The 19,091-nt window shown below is 46.1% G+C and overlaps 1 protein-coding gene across 1 annotated transcript in view; it reads left to right on the top strand.

Annotated features, from left to right (window-relative positions):
- The first annotated feature begins 3,540 nt into the window (after nucleotides 1-3,540).
- Nucleotides 3,541-19,091, top strand: part of AK4 (adenylate kinase 4) — an 85,824-nt gene continuing 70,273 nt past the window's right edge. Inside the window, exons 1-2 of the mRNA XM_043878829.1 lie at nucleotides 3,541-3,710; nucleotides 3,912-4,183. Coding sequence (XP_043734764.1) covers nucleotides 4,039-4,183 — 145 coding nt within the window. The 5' untranslated portion in view covers nucleotides 3,541-3,710; nucleotides 3,912-4,038. The remainder of the gene's footprint in view (nucleotides 3,711-3,911; nucleotides 4,184-19,091) is intronic.

Here is a 19,091-nt window from a genome sequence, read left to right as displayed (position 1 = left end):
TCCGTTGTCCCCTTCTCCTCCTGCCCCCAATCCCTCCCAGCATCAGGGTCTTTTCCAATGAGTCAACTCTTTGCATGAGGTGGCCAAAATATTGGAGTTTCAGCTTCAGCATCAGTCCTTCCAGTGAACACCCAGGACTGATCTCCTTCAGGATGGACTGGTTGGATCTCCTTGCAGTCCAAGGGACTCTCAAGAGTCTTCTCTAACACCACAGTTCAAAAGCATCAATTCTTTGGTGCTCAGCTTTCTTCACAGTCCAACTCTCACATCCATACATGACCACTGGAAAAACCATAGCCTTCACCAGATGGACCTTTGCTGGCAAAGTAATGTCTCTGCTTTTTAATATGCTATCTAGGTTGGTCATAACTTTCCTTCCACGGAGTAAGCGTCTTTTAATTTCATGGCTGCAGTCACCATCTGCAGTGATTTTGGAGCCCCAAAAAATAAAGTCTGCCACTGTTTCCACTGTCTCCCCATCTATTTCCCATGAGGTGATGGGACCAGATGCCATATCTTAGTTTTCTGAATGTTGAGTTTTAAGCCAACTTTTTCACTTTCCTCTTTCACTTTCATTAAGAGGCTTTTTAGTTCCTCTTCACTTTCTGCCATAAGGGTGGTGTCATCTGCATATCTGAGGCTATTGATATTTCTCTCGGCAATCTTGATTCCAGCTTGTGCTTCATTCAGCCCAGCATTTCTCATGATGTACTCTGCATACAAGTTAAATAAGCAGGGTGACAATATACAGCCTTGACGTACTCATATGCCCAGTCCTGTGCTAAATTCTCACATACATTATCTCATTTAAGCCTTATTACTGCCTGTGAGATAAGTACTATTTCCCTTTTACAGATGAGCAAACTAAGGCTCACAGACATCAAGAGCTTGAAGTGTTGGTGAATGGTGCTGCTGCAATTGAATCCTAGGGTATTTGACTCCCAAGCCCATTTCTTCCATTTCTACTACTTTCAATCAGCAGCTGAGTTGTGGGACCCTGAGGATGGCTGTATACATGAAAGGTCCATTAGGGCTCTTGTGAAATGTTAGGATCTCAGCCAGGCTTCTCCTAAGCTTACCTATGTCACAACTCCTTTTTTTCTTCATAATATATGTTCCTAAACTCTTAAAACATCAAGTCCTAGGGCTATGGGGGTGGCTAACAGAGCTGCCTGACACCATAAGGTGATGTTGGTGAAGACATTTCAAAACTAGGCAAAAGAACTGGGTGAGATGGCAAGGTAAGCTATCTACATCTAGTTTGTGGGGGTTAGAAGCTGCCTTTCCTGTGGCAACTTATAGAATCAATTCTTGGTAAATACAAAGGGACCTCTGGCTCCAGCTAAATCCAATCTCATTTTAGAAAGAAGTTAAGGGCCAAAGATCCCACAGCAGGTGGGGGAATCCAGACCACATGTGTCTGAATACTGATTTCCCAAGAGCAGTGGTTTTCAAAGTGAGCTCTCGAGATAGGTAGCCCCAGCTCTACTTGGGAACTTGTTAGAAATGTCCAGAATCAGAGACTTTGAGGGTAAGGATCAGCAGTCGGTTTTGACAAGCCTTCCACATCATTCTGATGCATGCTCAGGTCGGAGAAGGACTGCAGAGTGTCTGCTACATATTTTAGGGCACATGGCAGGAAGAAGAGGGGAGATTTGTCATCCCTTCCAAAGCGAAAGAGGCTCTTTCCTCTCTTTGCTTCCAGGAGAAGGGCTAAAAGGGCTCTATGTAACAACTCTCTGAGGTCCACAAAACACTGAGCTAGTTTTTAATTTTTAATTTATTTTTGGCTGCATTGGGTCTCCATTGCCTTGCTGGGGCTTTCTTTAGTTGCAGAGAGCAGGAGTTACTCAGGTGCAGTGCTGGGCTCAGTACTTGTGGTACATGGGCTTAGTTTCTCCAGGGCATGTGGCATCTTCCCCCATCCAGGATCGAACCTGTGACTCCCTGCATTAGGCGGATTCTTAAACACTGGACCACCAGGGAAATTACTGAGATAGTTTTGACAAGGGAAGGGGACTTTGGAACAAATACTGGCCTGGGGTTGGCGGCAGGGGATTGGCAACCTGGGGGTGCTCCTGGGTAGCGAGAAACTAGGCTCTGTCTGGCAATCAGTGTGTGGAGGAGAAGGGATGGGACCTGGGATCCCATGCCAGTCTCTCTCACCCCCCTCCCCAGCCCCTCAACACAGGCAGAGCAGCCAGGAAGCTAGAGATGGCTCTTCTCCACACTGTCTCTCCGGAATCGGGGAGCCACGTGTGTGGGGGGGTGCTCAGAATCCTGCAGGGGATTCCGCAATGGCAGGAGACAGAAGGCCTGTGGAAGGATGGCAGAGGTGTGCGGAAGGCACCTGTGTGCCCCTGCTGACGATTTTTTTTTTTTTCCTTTATGCTGAAGGGTCGATAATATCTGAGGTGAGGAAATAATGGAAATTGATTCGCACTTTAGCAGTATCTCTGGTAGCTGCATCACAGATGGACGACCGGAAGCTGGAGACTTGTGGGCAGGCGATTATCACTCTAAGTCCGAGTGGGATATGAAGGCTGTGTGGGGGGCGGGAACAGATTTAAAGAGAATATGGATTGGGATATTGGGATGCGAGGAGAGGGGAGGCGAGGGAGAAGATAGCATCCATTGGGACTGAGTTGTTATTTAGTGCCAACGCCCTGGCTTCTTAAGTTCTGGAACCAGTCTGAGATCCTGAGCGCTGGATCATTCCTAACTCCTCCCCCCTCCCCCCGCCCTTTTCCTTCTAACTCAAGAAGCCTGCGCTTTGGCGTCGTGCAAATGAGAGTTCAAAAGTCCCGCTGAAATTTAACTTCCACAGGGTAGGAGTCCATCTCTGGTTCGCAGCTATATGCTGAGGGACTAAGAGTGTCTGGCACATAGTAGGCGCTCAATAAACCTTTGTTGAATGAATGACTCAATGAATGAAGGGCCGTACTCCAAGCCTCCTTTTTCCTCCGTTGTGCATGCCCTACCTGGAACGGTTGCTGCTTCAAGGAAATAGTCTACTGACGCACAGTAGGCACTCAACAAGTTGTATTTTTCCTTCCTTTCCACAGGAGACCGGCTTCCTAACCTACCGCAAAAGAGGGGTTTCTGGCGCGTGCGTCTTCTCCACGTTCCTTCTGCCCCGCGGGCCCCACGGGGTCTCGGGGAGCAAGAGCGCGGAGGAGACGGGTGGGAGCCGAGCGGCAGGGCTGGGGCTGGGTGGGGAGCGCAGGCGGTCGGCTAGCGCGGAGCCGGTCTCCCGGCTTACGTAAGGCGCGAGCCCCGCGCGGCCGGCCGGGGCTCCGAGTGGGGGCGGGCGGAGGCGGCGCCGCCCAGCGGGATCCGGGCTAGAAGCCTCGCGGAGGGCCGCGTCCCGGCCAAGGTGTGTGTTTACTTGACTTCTCCGGGTGCAGAGGCGCCGGACTCTGGCTCCTCACGGCGAGGAGAGCATCCCTCAGACCTCTGCGGAGGCGGCCGCTGCGACTCCCGGGGATGTGACAGCCGCCGGGGAGAGGCGGAAGCGCGGACCAAACGCTGCCCACGTGCGGGGACTCGGGCTGGGGCTCAGCCCCCAGTCCGCCGCGGCGTGGGGCTACTGGAGGCGCGCTTGGAGTCACCGCCTGTTCCGGCTGTCTCACTCCGTGGAGACTGGCGTGGGGATGCCCGACCCCTTCCTCGGACTGGGCGTGGGGCGCGAGATCTAGGAAAGGATTGAGCTGGGCCTGGCCAGGCTGACCCCGCTCCTAGCTCCCGAGGGCTACCCCCGCCAGGCGCGGGCGCTCGGGAGTTCTCCGGGATCGCAGAGTGGGGGCGTAGAGGGCGGGGAGGTGTAGCGTGGCGCTTACTCCGCCCTCGAGCCGCCCAGGCGCGGGGCGGAGGGGAGGGGTTGTCTCAAAAAGTCTCTCCTTCCCCTGCAGGGGCGGCGGCGAATCCCCGCGCGAGCCCAGGGTGTCAGAGGCAGGGGCAGAAGAAACAAAGTTCCCGGGGCTTCTCCGAGGCCGCTGTCCCGGTCGTCAGTTCGGCCTCCCCCTCCTCGCCGAGGCAATGGCTTCCAAACTCCTGCGTGCGGTCATCCTTGGGCCGCCGGGCTCAGGCAAGGGCACCGTGTGCCAGAGGATAGCCCAGAACTTTGGCCTCCAGCATCTCTCCAGCGGCCACTTCTTGCGGGAGAACATCAAGGCCGACACGGGTGAGAGGGAGCGGGGGCGAGTGAGCGGACGCGGGATCGGGTGAGGCTGGGAGGCGAAGGGCCAGCCAGGGGCTGAGTCTCTTCGGTCCCCGGGCGCCCTTCCCCCGCCCCCATGTGGTCGTGCAGGCTCCTACGTGCCGGGGCGCATGCAGCTGGTGGCCCGCGGCCGTGCGGCTTAACCGCGCCCGGGAGGAGACAGAGGCTTGCTGGCGGAGGGTGGGAGGGGTGCGAGACCCCCGCCCCCTCCCAGGGGGGCTGCTCTTGCCTTGGCGAAAAGCGGGTCACCACCCAGCAGATCGCGGCAGCTGAAAACCCCGAGCTTACCTCTCGCCCGGCTTCCTTAAGGCCAAGCCATGCCACCGCTTGGCCGTCTCCCACCGGTTCACCGCGTCCCTCGTGACCCGTAGCATCCCCTCTTCTCGCCCGAGCCCCCCGGGCCGAGCGCCGCCCACCTGTGGGAGTCGGGCCCGGCCGCGCGCTGGGGAACCTGTGGCGCCGCGGGGCTCGCAGCCGCGCGCCGCTCCAGCCCCTCCACGCCTCCCGGGGCCTCTGGGCAGAGCCCTGGGTGGCTTTGAAAGGCCCGTCTGTTCCCAGCCGCCTTCTAAGGTAAACTCTCACCACTAACTCCCCCTCCTCCTCAAGCCGGGGCCTGAGCATTAGGAGACTAGGAGACGAGGAGACTCGATTTGACAAATTACGGTTTGAATCCAGCCTCCCTGGAAATGGCTTCTTGAGAATGCCTCGCTTGGCTTGCGTGGTGAATTTGGGGCTACAGGTCGCCTGCTCTCCTTAGCCTGTCGGTGCGGCCCTTCTCCCCTCTCCTCTCACCCCGCGTTCACACGAGTTCATCATGAATTGGCGTTAAAAGGCGAGAGGAGGTAGTTGGCCCTTCTGGGATGCAGATGCTCACAATTAGCAACTCATTTGTGAAAACTTGTTATTGCGAACGGGGTGCTTCACTCTGTCTTTCTGTTCTCATCTGGTCCTAGGTGGTTATAGCCGGTTACGGTATCTTCATTACAGAAGCACAGATTAGTTTGACAGAGGTGGGTGGAGGACTGTGCTTGGAAAACAGAAAGCCTGAAAGTGGCGGGGAATTAAGAAGTATCTCAAAGGCAGAGTTTTACTCCTTATTTCTTAAAGCAGGTTTTAAGAGCAAACTTTTCTTTTGATTTTCAATAATCCTGTTCCCCACCCTTCAACATACAGAAGGCTGCGTCCTGTGTACTTGATTGCACCTGAATTTTCTCTTGCAGGTATTGTTACCACAACTGGTCTATTTTAATTTGAATACCACATTCAAATGCATTTTACTCCTTCCACGTTTGGAATGCAGTTTGGGTGGGGGGAGAACTGTGAGAGGGTTGGCTGGCTCAAGGCAAGGTTTTTGTGGCCAGGTGGGTTTTTGTGGTCAGGTGGGGCTTCTCAGTGGGTGTAATGAGGTGAGGAAACTGCTGGGTGGCATTGAGCCCATTTTTCTGCCTTCTCTGTGCCTGACTCGCTAACTTGCCTCCTTCTGGCATGAAGGCTTTGCACCATCCATCCTGGGACTGGATTAGTGGCTCTTACCTTTTGAAAAAGATGATTTGCTTTATTTTTTTGGCTCTCCTGGTTCTTCCTTGCTGCTTGGGCTTTTCTCTAGTTACAGAGGGTGGGGTCTACTCTCTAGTTGCGGCACTCAGCCTTCTCATCTGGGTGGCTTCTCAAGTTGCAGAGCACTGGCTCTAGGGCACCCGGGCTTCAGGTAGGTGCCATTCCCGGGCTCTAGAGCGCTGGCTCAATAGTTGTGGTATATGGGTTTGGTTGCTCCTTGCCTTTTAGAATTCTCCCGGATCAGGAATTGAACCCATGTCTCCTGCACAGGCAGGAGAATTCTCCATCACTGAGCCACCAGAGAAGCCCACTCTGCTTTTTTGAAGAGAATGTGATGGGAAGTCGCTTGTTTCTGCACTTTTTTAGGGGGTTTGAAAACTTTTCCACTTGCTGTTTTCGCTTATTCTGTTCATTTTATCTTTCCTTTGTTCAGAATTTTAGTCTCAGTTCTCTTTCAAGTGCCTTCATTTCCCTGCCAGTGTTTTCTCCCTGGAGTAAAAAGTGAATCTGCAATGTTTAAATTATCTTTTTCTGTTGGGAATCAAGTAGTTTATGCATGAATCAATTAAAAAAACTTAATCAAGAATGGACTTCCCTGGCGGTCCAATGGTTAAGACTCCGTGCCTCCAGTGTAGGGGATGCAAGTTCGATCCCTGGTCAGGGAACTGGGATCCACTGTGCTGTGGGGCCAAAAAACCCAAAAAAACAAAAGCACTATCAGAGAAAGAAGAAGAGGACAAATAAAGGACAATGATTGTTTTGAAAGTGGCCTCTTTCTAGTGGACTTAGAGGGTGTTCTTGGGTTATTTTTCTCAGAAGGTATAAGAGTCTTAACAGGCTCGTTGCCTGGTAAATAAGAAAACATTCCTCAGCATTTATTTTTCTGTTACTTGCTGTTTGCTTTTCACTAATTTCCTGGCAGAGAAGCACAATGACCACTCTGTAGGCACCCCTTTATAGTTGAAGGTTTGAAGGAGATGCTGAAGTGCAGCAAAATCCCAGGAAGTAAAACCTTGGTAAGAATTTGAATTGGAAAGTAGCTCAGGCCATCTGCTGCAGCCTGCAGGATTGGGGCATACTCTTGTCCACATGGTGTTCCTGCAGTTACTGCCTGGTGAGACGCTGCTCTTCCAGGAAAGGACTGGCCACTCATTGCATTTGGGCAATTTTCCCTCACCTACCCTGGCAAAATGCATCTCTTTCCTCTGCACATAATTTGTGAATTCTATTGCTGCTGTCACATACACTTCTGATGCAGTGCAGCAAATGTATTCTGATTTATCCAGTAGATACTTACTGAATACCTGCTATATGTCAGTGTTCTAGGTGCCGGGGGATATAGCAGTAGTTTTTTCTACCTTCACCATATTCCAGTTGCCACTGAGAGACTTAAAGGATAGATCTGACAAATTGCCTAATGAATAAAAGGAGTTCAACAAGTCTGATGAAGACACAGTCATAAATTCTATCTACATCTTTCCCAGAAGAGTCAAACAGCCTTTAGCGATTAAGTCCATTCTGCTTAATTAACTCTGATTTGTGATAAAAGTTTGTGTTTACTATGGATCTCAGATGAGCTTTGTGATGTCTGTCACCTGTTGGCTCTGCCTGAAGCTCTGCAGGCTGAGACTTATCAAATATCTTATATGAAGACTCACCCCCAAATTTTTGGCTTTTTTTTTTTTTTAGCATACTGACTGAGTAAATAGATGGGAGAGTTCTCTTAAGTTGCCAGAAGCTGGGATACTGTCATAAAAATATTAGCTTTTGTGTGTGTGTTTGCATACATATGCATGAATGTGTGTGTGTGTGCATGCAGGTGCGTGTGTGCGCGCACACACACACACACACTTCTGGGCTGCAGCTACTCCCTAAGTTACCAAAGGGGGCCAGCACACACACACACACACACACACACACACACACACACACACACACACACACACACACACACACACACACACACACACACACACACACACACACACACACACAAGCAGCTACTCCCTAAGTTACCAAAGGGGGCCAGCACACACACACACACACACACACACACACGCACACACACACACACACACACACAAAGTTACCAAAGGGGGCCAGCGCACACACACACACACACACACACACACACACACACACACACACACACACACACACACACACACACACACACACACACACAAAGTTACCAAAGGGGGCCAGCACACACACACACACACACACACACACACACACTCTTCTGGGCTGCAGCTACTCCCTAAGTTACCAAAGGGGGCCAGCACACACACACACACACACACACACACACACACACACTAAGTTACCAAAGGGGGCCAGCACACACACACACACACACACACACACACACACTCTTCTGGGCTTCAGCTACTCCCTAAGTTACCAAAGGGGGCCAGCACACACACACACACACACACACACACACACACTCTTCTGGGCTTCAGCTACTCCCTAAGTTACCAAAGGGGGCCAGCGCACACACACACACACACACACACACACACTCTTCTGGGCTGCAGCTACTCCCTAAGTTACCAAAGGGGGCCAGCACACACACACACACACACACACACACACACACACACACACACACGAGAGCTGGCACTCAATAGAGAGTTCTATTAAAATTTGGGACTTCCCTGGTAGTCCAGTGGCTAATGTTAATGCAAGTTCATGTGCCAAATTGTGCAATGAGGCCAAACTGAAACATCAGAGTTTGGAGCGAAGAGGTGTATTGCGAGTCCTTGCTAGGAGGTGGCTTATGCCTTGAAAATCCTGGGGCTTCCTAAAGGGTTTTTGCAAAGCATTTTTTAAGGGCAGCTGAGAGTCTCAGGGTACAGGACCAGCCAGTGCACAATTCTCTGATTGGCTGATGGTGAGGCAGCAGAGTGGTGTCACAGGGGTTAACCTTATTTGTCCTTAGGCTCCAGGAGGCCTAGGGCTATGTGCTCATGGTCCCCAAGTAGTTCTTCCATTTGGTGGAGTGGGGTTTCATATCTGCAAAGTAACTCAGGAAATTTGCATCAAATACTATTATCTAGGTACTTCAGAGAGGAGCTAAAGCAGAGGATGTAGGAGAAGGCCTGTGGTTACACCAAGACTGTGATCCTATCACAGAGAGCCTGGGTTTGAACCCTGATCAGGGAATTAGAGCATGAATGTGTGTTAGTAACTTGGTTGTGTCCGACTCTTTGTGACCCCGTGGGCTATAGCCCACCAGGCTCTTCTGTCCATGTAATTCTCTAGGCAAAAATACTGAAGAGGATTGCCATTCCCTTCCACAGGGCATCTTCCCAACTCAGGACCGAACCCGAGTCTCCTGCACTGCGGGCAGACTCTTTAGACAAGAGTCCGAATGCTGAAACTAAAAAAAAAAAAAAAAAGAAAAAATCCCAAATGCCTCAACTAAAAAGCCTCAATGAAGACCTGGCACAGCCAAATAAGTAAAGAAAATAAATACCAAAACCCACTATCCCCAGACCTTGGGACTTCCCTGGCAGTTCAGTTCTTGAAACTCCATGCTCGCACTTCCACTGCAGGGGGTGCAGGTTCAATCCCTGGTCGGCAATGAAAATCCCTCATGCTGCATGGTGTGGCCCAAAACAAATACCCCCCCCCCCCATTTATATTTAGTGGTACCTTCATTTGTTGAGTGATCAGTGACTGAAACCTCCCTCTGAAAGGTGTGAGAATCCTGTTTTAAGGTTTGTACTGGATCTACCATCGCAAGTATAGGGAAATTGGAAAGTTTCCATTTGGAAGCATCCTGGACTTGAGAGAAAAGATGTTCAAGAACAAACCTGTTTCTGCTCTTAATTAATATTAACTGCAGCTCTTGCTGAGGTTTGCAGGTGGGATTGGCATTTCAAATTAGTCTATGGGCTGAGCCTCTCCTGAAAAGATGATCTAGTTCAGAAGGTTCAGGTTTTTTTTTTTTTTAATGCTCATTAAGTATAAATGTGTGTCTTTTCTTATGTAAGAATGAAAACGTCTGACAATTGGAGTTCTATTAAAGAGACTAATGTTCACCTATGTATTTAGAACAACATTAAATATTAATAGTTCAGGTTTTTGGAGATCATACAAAGTCTTGGCTTAGTCTGCTATTTCTAGAGTATGGTATATTCCGTATTTTTCCCTCATTTGGTAAGACTCAGGATGTAGCCTGGGTCAAGGACCTGACAAGTTTGGAGGCATCTCTCCTGTCTGCAGGTCCACTTGTACATCCCCCTGTTTTTTCTCGTTTCTTTGAGGGTTTTCACTCATACTTCAAGAGGACTGTTTGACTTGAATAAGGTCCCATGACAATAAGACTGACACATGTGTAGCTGAATCGGAGCTTCTTTTCAGTGTGGTCATTTCTTAATGGAAATCTACTTTAAAAAAATTACTTATTTGGCTGTGCCAAGTCTTATTTGCAGCACGCAGGGTCTAGTTCCCTGACCAGGGATTGAACCTGGGCACCCTGCATTGGGAGCATGGAGCGTTAGCCACTGGACCATCAGGGAAGTCCTGGTCATTTTTTAAAAGTAGTTTTTTCTGACCAAAGTCATGACTTGTAGAAAATTTGAAAAATGTGAAGCTATGAAAGAAACTGAAAAGGCAAGTGAAAATTACCCACTATTCCACACTGACATTAGGATATTCTAACAAGTTATTTTTTTCCTGTATATTTGCCCCGCTGTCTCCAACAAACTAACTTGGCATCCCACTTGGATATTGTGAACATTTTCCTGTGTTCTTACCACTTTTTCAAAACCATTTAAAGTTTCTATATTATAGTCCATTCAGCAGATAAAAGTGAAAGTGTTAGTCGCTCAGTCATGTCCGACTCTTTGTGACCCTGTGTACTGCAGCCTGCCAGGCCCCTCTGTCCATGGGATTCTCCAGGCAAGATTGCTGGAGTGGGTTGCCATTCCATTCTCCAGGGGATCTTCCCAATCCAGGATTTGAATCTGCATCTCCTGCATTGGCAGGGGGACTCTACTGTTGCGCCACCCTGGTGCTGCTTTATTCATGTAATTTTTTGCTTACTAAATATTTTATTTAATATAGACATAGATACACGTACTTTTGTGTATATTTTTATTTTTCAACATCCCCATCCCCACCCCCACCTCATTTGCACTGCTACACTTGCAGGATCTTAATTCCCTGGCTAGGGATTGAATCCAGGCTCTCAACAGTGAAAGAGTGAAGTGCTAACCACTGGACTGCCAGGGAATTCCCTATTCTTGTGTATTTAAACGCTCTCTTTGTTTTTTCTTTTTTCTTTTCTTTCCTTCTTTTTTTCTTTTCAACTTGAAAGCAGTCTCTGTTAAGTGAACAGATTACGAAAATAATGGTAAATACCTTAATTCATCCTTCTAATAAGCCTGTTGATCTGATCTTCCTTGTTGCCAGCGTCTCTACCTTCTACAAAATGGGTGGTCCTTTTCTTCATTCCACCTCATGGAGAAGACAATTTGAAGGACCATAGGAAGTTGTTTGCTTCTTTGAAACATTTTCCAGCAGTATAGATCTTATGAATCAGATTCTGCATGTTTATGATGCCATATTTGCCAAGAGATTGAGCATCATGTTACCTGTCAGGGCAATTCTCTTTTTGCTGATTTTGCCATAACCATACTTGTAGATCAGTTCATTTATTGACTTCAGGTTTGGGTAACACCTCATGCAATGTATGGTTCCACAATTCTCAGCATGTTAGTTGAAGCCTTGCTGAGCTTTACAAAGTTGCCTTGGAAGATCTGATGGAGATGAAGAAGCTGCAAAACCTTTTGAACCTTGGGCTCACACCATTGATACCTCTGATCCTGATGACAAATGCCAATTTGGGTTCCTCAGCACAGAGAAGTTGCCAGCTTTTCTTGCCATCCTAGCCATTCAAATTTCAGTTCTGTACATCTGCCTGTATTCCTTGTGATACTGCTTAGCTTTTTCATAGTTTAACTTCCTCCTTACCTTTTAAAGCATCTTTTGGGCAAAGTTCTTTCTCAGGCATTTTATCTTAAGCTTTGCCAAATTTCTTTTGCTTTTTTCTTAAGGATTTCTGGCACAGCAGGAACCTTCTTTTTCTTCTTTTCTGCACCCTCCATAGTTCCATCCAGGACAGAGGCCTTTCATTGATTTTCTAATTGCAGAAATAGTTCATGTTAAGGTACCAAAGGTTTAGAAATGCAAGAAAGATGAGGAATTAAAAATTTGTATTTACACTAACACCAACTAGGAGGAAATAATAACTGTTAATACTTTTTATGTGCAGAATATCTTCCTGATAGTTTTTCAAGAATACATTATGTATTACTGTTTTGAAAATTGCTTGTTTTATTTCACAATGTATCATTTAATATTTTCCAGTGTCATTACAGTCTGTTCTTCAATGTGAGTTTAATGCTTTGTACTATTTCAATATAATTTTTATTACGCTCTTGATTTTTTGAAAAAGGTGATACATGCAGAGGGCTTCCTAGGTGGTGCAGTGGTAAAGAATCTGTTGCCAATACAGGAGACGCAAGAGACTTGGGTTCGATCCCTGGGTTGGGAAGATCTTCTGCAGTAGGAAATGGCAACCCATTCCAGTACTCTTGCCTGGAAAATCCCTTGGACAGAGGAGCCTGGAGGGCTGCAGTCCATGGGGTTGCAAAGAGGTGGACATGACTGACTGAGCACACACGTAATACATGCAGGTGGTAAAATTTTCAGATACGCTAGGAATGGTGTGGGAAATCCCTCCCATCCCTGACCTCTGGTTCCCAGTTACTTTCCACAGGGATACCTACTGTTTACTTTGCTTGGATGTTCATCCCAAAAATATGTGTATACATATATCATATATGTATGTATAGTGGTACCTCTTTAAAAAATGTACACATATATCAATACTTTGTTTTGCCCTTTCTTTCTTTTTAAAATATTTATTTATTTGATGTGCCATGTCAGCCTAGGCTTCTGTGATAGCTCAGTCAGTAAAGAATCCTCCTGCAATGCAGAAGACCCGGGTTTGCTCCCTGGGTTGGGAAGATCCCCTGGAGCAAGGCATGGGAATCCACTCTCGTATTCTTGCCTGGAGAATCCCAGGGACAGAGGAACCTAGCGGGCTGTAGTCCTTGAGGTTGCAGAGTCGAACAAGACAGAGCAACTGACACACACAGCACATGTCTTAATTACGGCACACAAGATCTTTACTTGCAGCATGGGAACTCTTAGTTGTGACAGGTGGGATCTAGTTCCCTGACCTGAGATAGAACCCACGCCCCCTGCATTAGGAGCGCAGGTACAGCCACTGGACCACTAGGGGAGTCCCTGTCCGTCTTTTTTTTTTTTTTTTTAAACTTATCATTATAGCTTGGACATTGGTTTCTACTAGTGTTTATCAACCTACCATATTCTTTAAAAAAATGGCTGCATACTCTTATACAGCTATACCATTGTTTCTTTAACCGACCCATTCTCAACTGTTTGGGTCTCAGGACCTTTTAGTACATTTAAAAAACATTGAGAACCCCAAAGAATCTTTGTTTATACAGGTTCTACCTATAGTTATTAACTGTACTAGAAATCAAAACTAAGAAAGTTAAAAAATATTTATTAATTTGTTAAAAGTAAGAGTAACTGGGCTTCTCTGGTCTCAGATGGTAAAGAAGCTGCCTGCAATGCAGGACACCTGGGTTTGATCCCTGGGTCGGAAAGATCTCCTGGAGAAGGAAATGGCAACCCATTACAGTATTCTTGCCTGGAGAATCCCTTGGACAGAGGAGCCTGGTGAGCTACAGTCCATGGGGTCTCGAAGAGTCAGACATGATTGAGTGACTAACGTACACAAGAGTAATAAACCCATGTTAGCTTATTTCTATTAAAAAAGAACTGTTTTCTAGTACAGACTCCAAAGAAGAGTAGCATATTTGCAAACCTCTTTAATGTCTGGTTTAATAGAAGAAAGCTAGATTCTCACATCTGGTTTCTTACTCAGTTTGCCATGTTGTCAGGTAAAGTATTGGAAGAGAATCTGGCTTTACACAAATAATGTGGTTAGAGAAAGGGGGGATTCACAGACCCTGGGAAAGGTCTCATGGACCCTCAGGGATCCTTGGACCACACTTTGAGAATGGTGATTTAACCAGTTGCCTATGGATTATTTGCAGTCTTTCAGTATACAAAAATACACTTTGCTGACTGTCCCTTGGTTATATCTTTCAACAAAGGCTTGAGTGCCAGGCAGTATTGGCTTATGGGATACAAAGAGGTGAGTCAAGGTCTGTTCCCTGAAGGAGCTGTAAATTTATTGGGAGAGGCAGTCAGGCAAACAAGTATGCAGTTGATGAAAGGCTGCAAGGTGTGCATTTGTAGGTCCTGGGCACATAGGGAAGAGGCAGCCTACCCAGCATTTAGGAGGAAATAAGGTTGAGGAAGAGGCTTCCTAGGTGGCACTAGTGGTAAAGAACCCGCCTGCCAATGCAGGAGACATGAGACTCGTGTTCAGCCATAAGAGCTTTATACTATCTGGTCTGACATTTAGTTCTTTAATCCATTTTGAGTTTATTTTTGTGTATGGTGTTAAAGTGGAGAAGGAAATGGCAACCCACTCTGGCAGTCTTGCCTGGAAAATCACATGGATGGAGGAGCCTGGTGGGCAATACCCCATGGGGTCGCAAAGAGTCGGACACAACTGAGCGACTAACACACACACACATGGTGTTAAAGGGGGCTTCCTTGGTGGCTCAGATGGTAAAGAATCTGCCTGCTGTGCTGAAGACCTGGGTTCAGTCTCTGGGTCAGGAAGATCCTCTGGAGGAAGAAATGGCAACCCACTCCACTGTTCTTGCCTGGAGAATTCCATGGACAGAGGAGCCTGGCAAGCTACAGTCCATGGGACTGCACAGAGTCAGACATGACTGAATCAATTTAGCATGTTTGCATGGAGTTAAGGAAAGCTTTTCAGAGGATATTTCTGAGCTGAATTTTGACAAGTCAGCTCAACTAAGAGGTGAGGAGAGGTGGATGTTTATATGGCATACCTAGAATTCCTCCAGGGCTTATTTGAGGTCCATAGGATCATTGCTTTTGTGACTTGATCACACCTTGTATATTAGCATTTTAGACCTCATTCACCCTTTAAATATTGTTGTTGTTCAGCCTCTAAGTCGTGTCCAACTCTTTGTGACCCCATGGACTGCAGCACACCAGGCTTCCTTGTCCTTCACTATCTCCTGCAGTTTGCTCAAATTCATGTTCATTGAGTTGGTGATGCTATCTAACCATCTCATCCTCTGCTACCCCCTTCTCCTTTCAATCTTGCTTTCAATCCTTTCTTCTTGCTTTCAATCTTTCCCAGTTCAGGGTCTTTTCTAGCGAGTCTACTCTTCACATCAGGTGGTCAAAGTATTGAAGCTTCAGCATCAGTTCTTACAATGAACACCCAGGACTGATCTCCTTTAGGATGGACTGGTGGATCTCCTTGCAGTCCAAGGGACTCTCAAGAGTCTTCTCCAACACCACAATTTGAAAGCATCAATTCTTCAGCGCTCAGCCTTCTTTATGGTCAAACTCTCACATCCGTTCATGACTACTGGAAAAACCATAGCTTTGACTATACGGACCTTTGTCGGCAAAGTGATATCTTTGCTTTTTAATACACTAAGTTTGTCCTAATTTTCCTTCCAAGGAGCAAGCATCTTTTCATTTCAAGCCTGTAGTCACTGTTCACAGTGATTTTGGAGCCCAAGAAAAGAAAATCTGTCATTTCTCCCACTTTTTCCACTTCTGTTTGCCATGAAGTGATGGGACTAGATGCCATGATCTTTGTTTTTTTGAATGTTGAGTTTCAAGCCAGCTTTTTCAATCTCCTGTTTTACCCTTTTTATTATGCATATTATCATTCTATTATACATTTTCTTCTAATTACACATATTGTCAAAGGAAAGGGTTATTATTCTTGCTTCATATCACCTTTTCCAGTTTCTATTACTGTGCTTACCTTTAAGATCCATACACATGTGGTACCAGGAAACTTTTAATCCTCTGTTTCTAACTTCCTGGAACTCAATTCCTGGGTCAGTGATGGCAACTGATCTTGAAACTAGAGTAAATTGGCTCTAGACGATTAGCTATAAATACAGTCATTATGAAGGGCATGCAGAATTGCATATTTAACAGTCTATCAAGTAAATTGTTAAATTGTTTTATATTATGCTAGTCTTTAGCATTCTGTGTGGTCCATGTTGTGAGAAGACTTAAGACTTGGAAATTGTTTTTTTTTTTCAAGTTTTAGACAGTATGCTTTCACAGTGAATGAGGTATATCAACTGTGTATTGTCTTTTTAGTGAACTAGATACATGTACAAATATATATATTTTAAATATATTTTAAATCAGGTAATAGAGGCTTTAGATTACTCTGCCTTTTCCCCTCCATCACTTGATGCTTGGTTCTGATTGGCCTTTAAGACATAGTACAAAAGGTCTCATTTGTAGAGCTTCATGCAGTCCCAATCAGATGGCTCATGTTATATTTTAACAGTCTCACTTCCAAGTTCCAAGGGTTCTTGTACTGGTTAAACGACAGGTCTGGCAGCAAGCATCTCTTCCTTGGCCAGGAGAGACTGATAGTATTGAAATAATGCAAAGTCACTCCTGCTCATCAAATTCCCAAGAAGCTAGAAGTCAGCTGTTTTCTAAAGCATTTTTTAATTGGCCAGCAACCTGTGGCCCTGGTACTTTGTAATTCTTGTGACTTGATCATTGTGACTGACATTTGGAGTGGGTCAAGCACGTGCTAGACTAGCCAGTGTAGGCACATTCTCTGTGCTGCGCTTAATTGCTCAGTCATGTCCGACTCTTTGCGACCCCATGGACTGTAGCCCGCCAGGCTTCTCCGTCCATGGGATTCTCCAGGCAAGAATGCTGGAGTGGGTTGCCCTGCCCTCCTCCAGGGGATCTTCCCAATCCAGGGATCGAACCCAGGTCCTGAATTGCAGGCGGTTTCTTTACTGTCTGAGCCACCAGGGCAGCCCACGCATGTTGTCTAGTCCCCACATAAATCTGGAGCAATTGTAAGTAATATCTCATTTTACAAATAAAGAAATGGCATCAGATAGGTTGAGCTACTTGCCTTAGATCAGAAGTCAAATAGAGAAGCTAGCATGCAAACTTGAGACTGCATGGCTGGGATTAAACTTCCCATTGTGTCCTGCTGCCTTGCAGGTGCTCCAGTAGCTAGTGACTATCTACGTTATATCTTAGAAATGTCACATTGGGAAGGAGTGGCAGGGAATCTGCAGCTTAGCTCTCCACAAGGCCACTGAGATTGAGCAGACCCTTTAATGGTGAGCTGGAGATACATGGTTTGTTGTTACCACTCTGTCCCTAAAACATTAAAAAAAAAATTCTAAAATAGGAAACACCGACTTCCTCTTTTCTCCCATAAAAATGGGCCGAAAGAGGTCTAAAATAGAAACCATATGTATTTGTGAGTTTGCAGAAATTGTTTCTCATCATAATGGTAAGACTTCTGGAATAATACCTGTACTTTTTTTTACTTATTAGTCACTTAACAAATGTTTCTGTGCCTGCATTAGGTAGAGGTAGGTATGCACATGTGTCCTTGAGGCATTTATGGTTGAGGATTCAAGTTCAAGGTTCCATGTTAACATTCTCATGAGTCATGGTGGGGTGTGTGTGGGTGAAGTGTTGAGGTCATGAACATCATTGAGGGAGGGTGTTATTCAGATATAATTTTCTCCCTTTCTTCCGTAATGCCTTTCACACTTCGGTTAATCTCTCATAGCCTGTTTGCAGTCCCATCTTTCTATGAAGCTTTTCCACAGCTGTTGTAGCTACATGTCATTTTCTAATCTGGAATTTCTCCCATACCCATCTGTACTTCTAACATGGCATTCATTATCACCTCCATGTAAGATGATCCATTTCATAACTTAAGTTACAGTCTTTGACCATCTGAAGAGTAAATTCATTAGCTTTAGTTTAGCTCAACAGGAGTTTTGATAGCCTACTAGGGCAGGAGGGAAAAACAACTGAGATAACTTTGTACACCTTATTCGTTATATAAGTACTATGAAGAAAATATAATAGTGCAGTGACAGAGTGACTGGGAAGACGACTTCAGAATGTGAAGTCGGAGGAGGCCTGTCTGAACAGATGATGTATAAGCTGAGCTCTGAACATGAGTGTGGCAGCCAGGTATGTGAAGACTTGGGCAGAGGGATGAACATGTGACAAGATTGTAATATAGGAGTGAGCTTTCCATCAGTGGAGAAGAGAGGAGACAGGTGTCTTGGGAGCATCCTGAGTGCAGAGGAGATGGCAGAAGTGGCTGAAAAGGTGTAGGGTGTCCAGAAATTAGGACTTCATTATAACTGGATGCAAGGCAGTGGAGTTTTTCTTTTTTTTTTTTTACTAGCTTTACTGAGATATAGCTTTCATATAATGAAGTTTATCCTTTTAGAGTGCACAAGTCAGTGCTTTTTTTTTATAGAGTTGTGCAACCATCATGCGTGTGTGCTCAGTCGTGTCTGACTCTTTGCAACCCCATGGACTGTAGCCTGCCAGGATCCTCTGTCCCTGGGATTATCCAGACAAGAATACTGGAGTGGGTTGCTATTTCCCCATCCAGGGGATCTTTCTGACCCAGGGATCGAACCCAGTGTCCTGCATCTTCCTGCTTTGGCTGGTGGATTCTATACCACTGAGCCACCTAGGAGGCCCTATGCAACCACTATATAATTACAGAACATTTTCGTTACCCCAGAAAGAAACCCTGGACCTTTTAGCAGTCATTCCCCATTCCCCTCCTCCCTCTAGCTCCTAGTAATCACTAACCTACTTTTTGTTTATATGGATTTACCTTTTTTTGATTGTTCACGTAATGATTGTTGACTCATAATAATACATAATTTTCTTTTGCAGCTGACTTCCTTAACTTTGCATGTTTTTGAGAATTCAACTATGTGGTAATATGTGTCAGTACTTCATTCCTTCTTATTGCCTAATAATACTCTTTATTCTTTCATTCTTTGATGGACGCTTGGGTCATTTCCTGCTGTGAACATCAGTATACACATTTTTGTGTGGACATGTTTTCATCTCCCTTGGGTGTGTACCTAGAAGTGGAATTGCTAAGTCATGTGGTAACACTAGGTTTAACATTTAGAGGAACTGCCAAACTATTTTCTAAAGCAGCTTCATCATCTACACATTCCTGTCACCAATGAATGAGTTTTCCAATGTCTTCGTTTCCTTGTCAAGTTTTGTTACTGTCTTTTTCTTTTAGCCTCCC

Source organism: Cervus elaphus, chromosome 20 (genome assembly GCF_910594005.1).
Source record: "Cervus elaphus chromosome 20, mCerEla1.1, whole genome shotgun sequence".
Taxonomy (NCBI): domain Eukaryota; kingdom Metazoa; phylum Chordata; class Mammalia; order Artiodactyla; family Cervidae; genus Cervus; species Cervus elaphus.
This window is presented reverse-complemented; position numbering and strand designations above follow the sequence as displayed.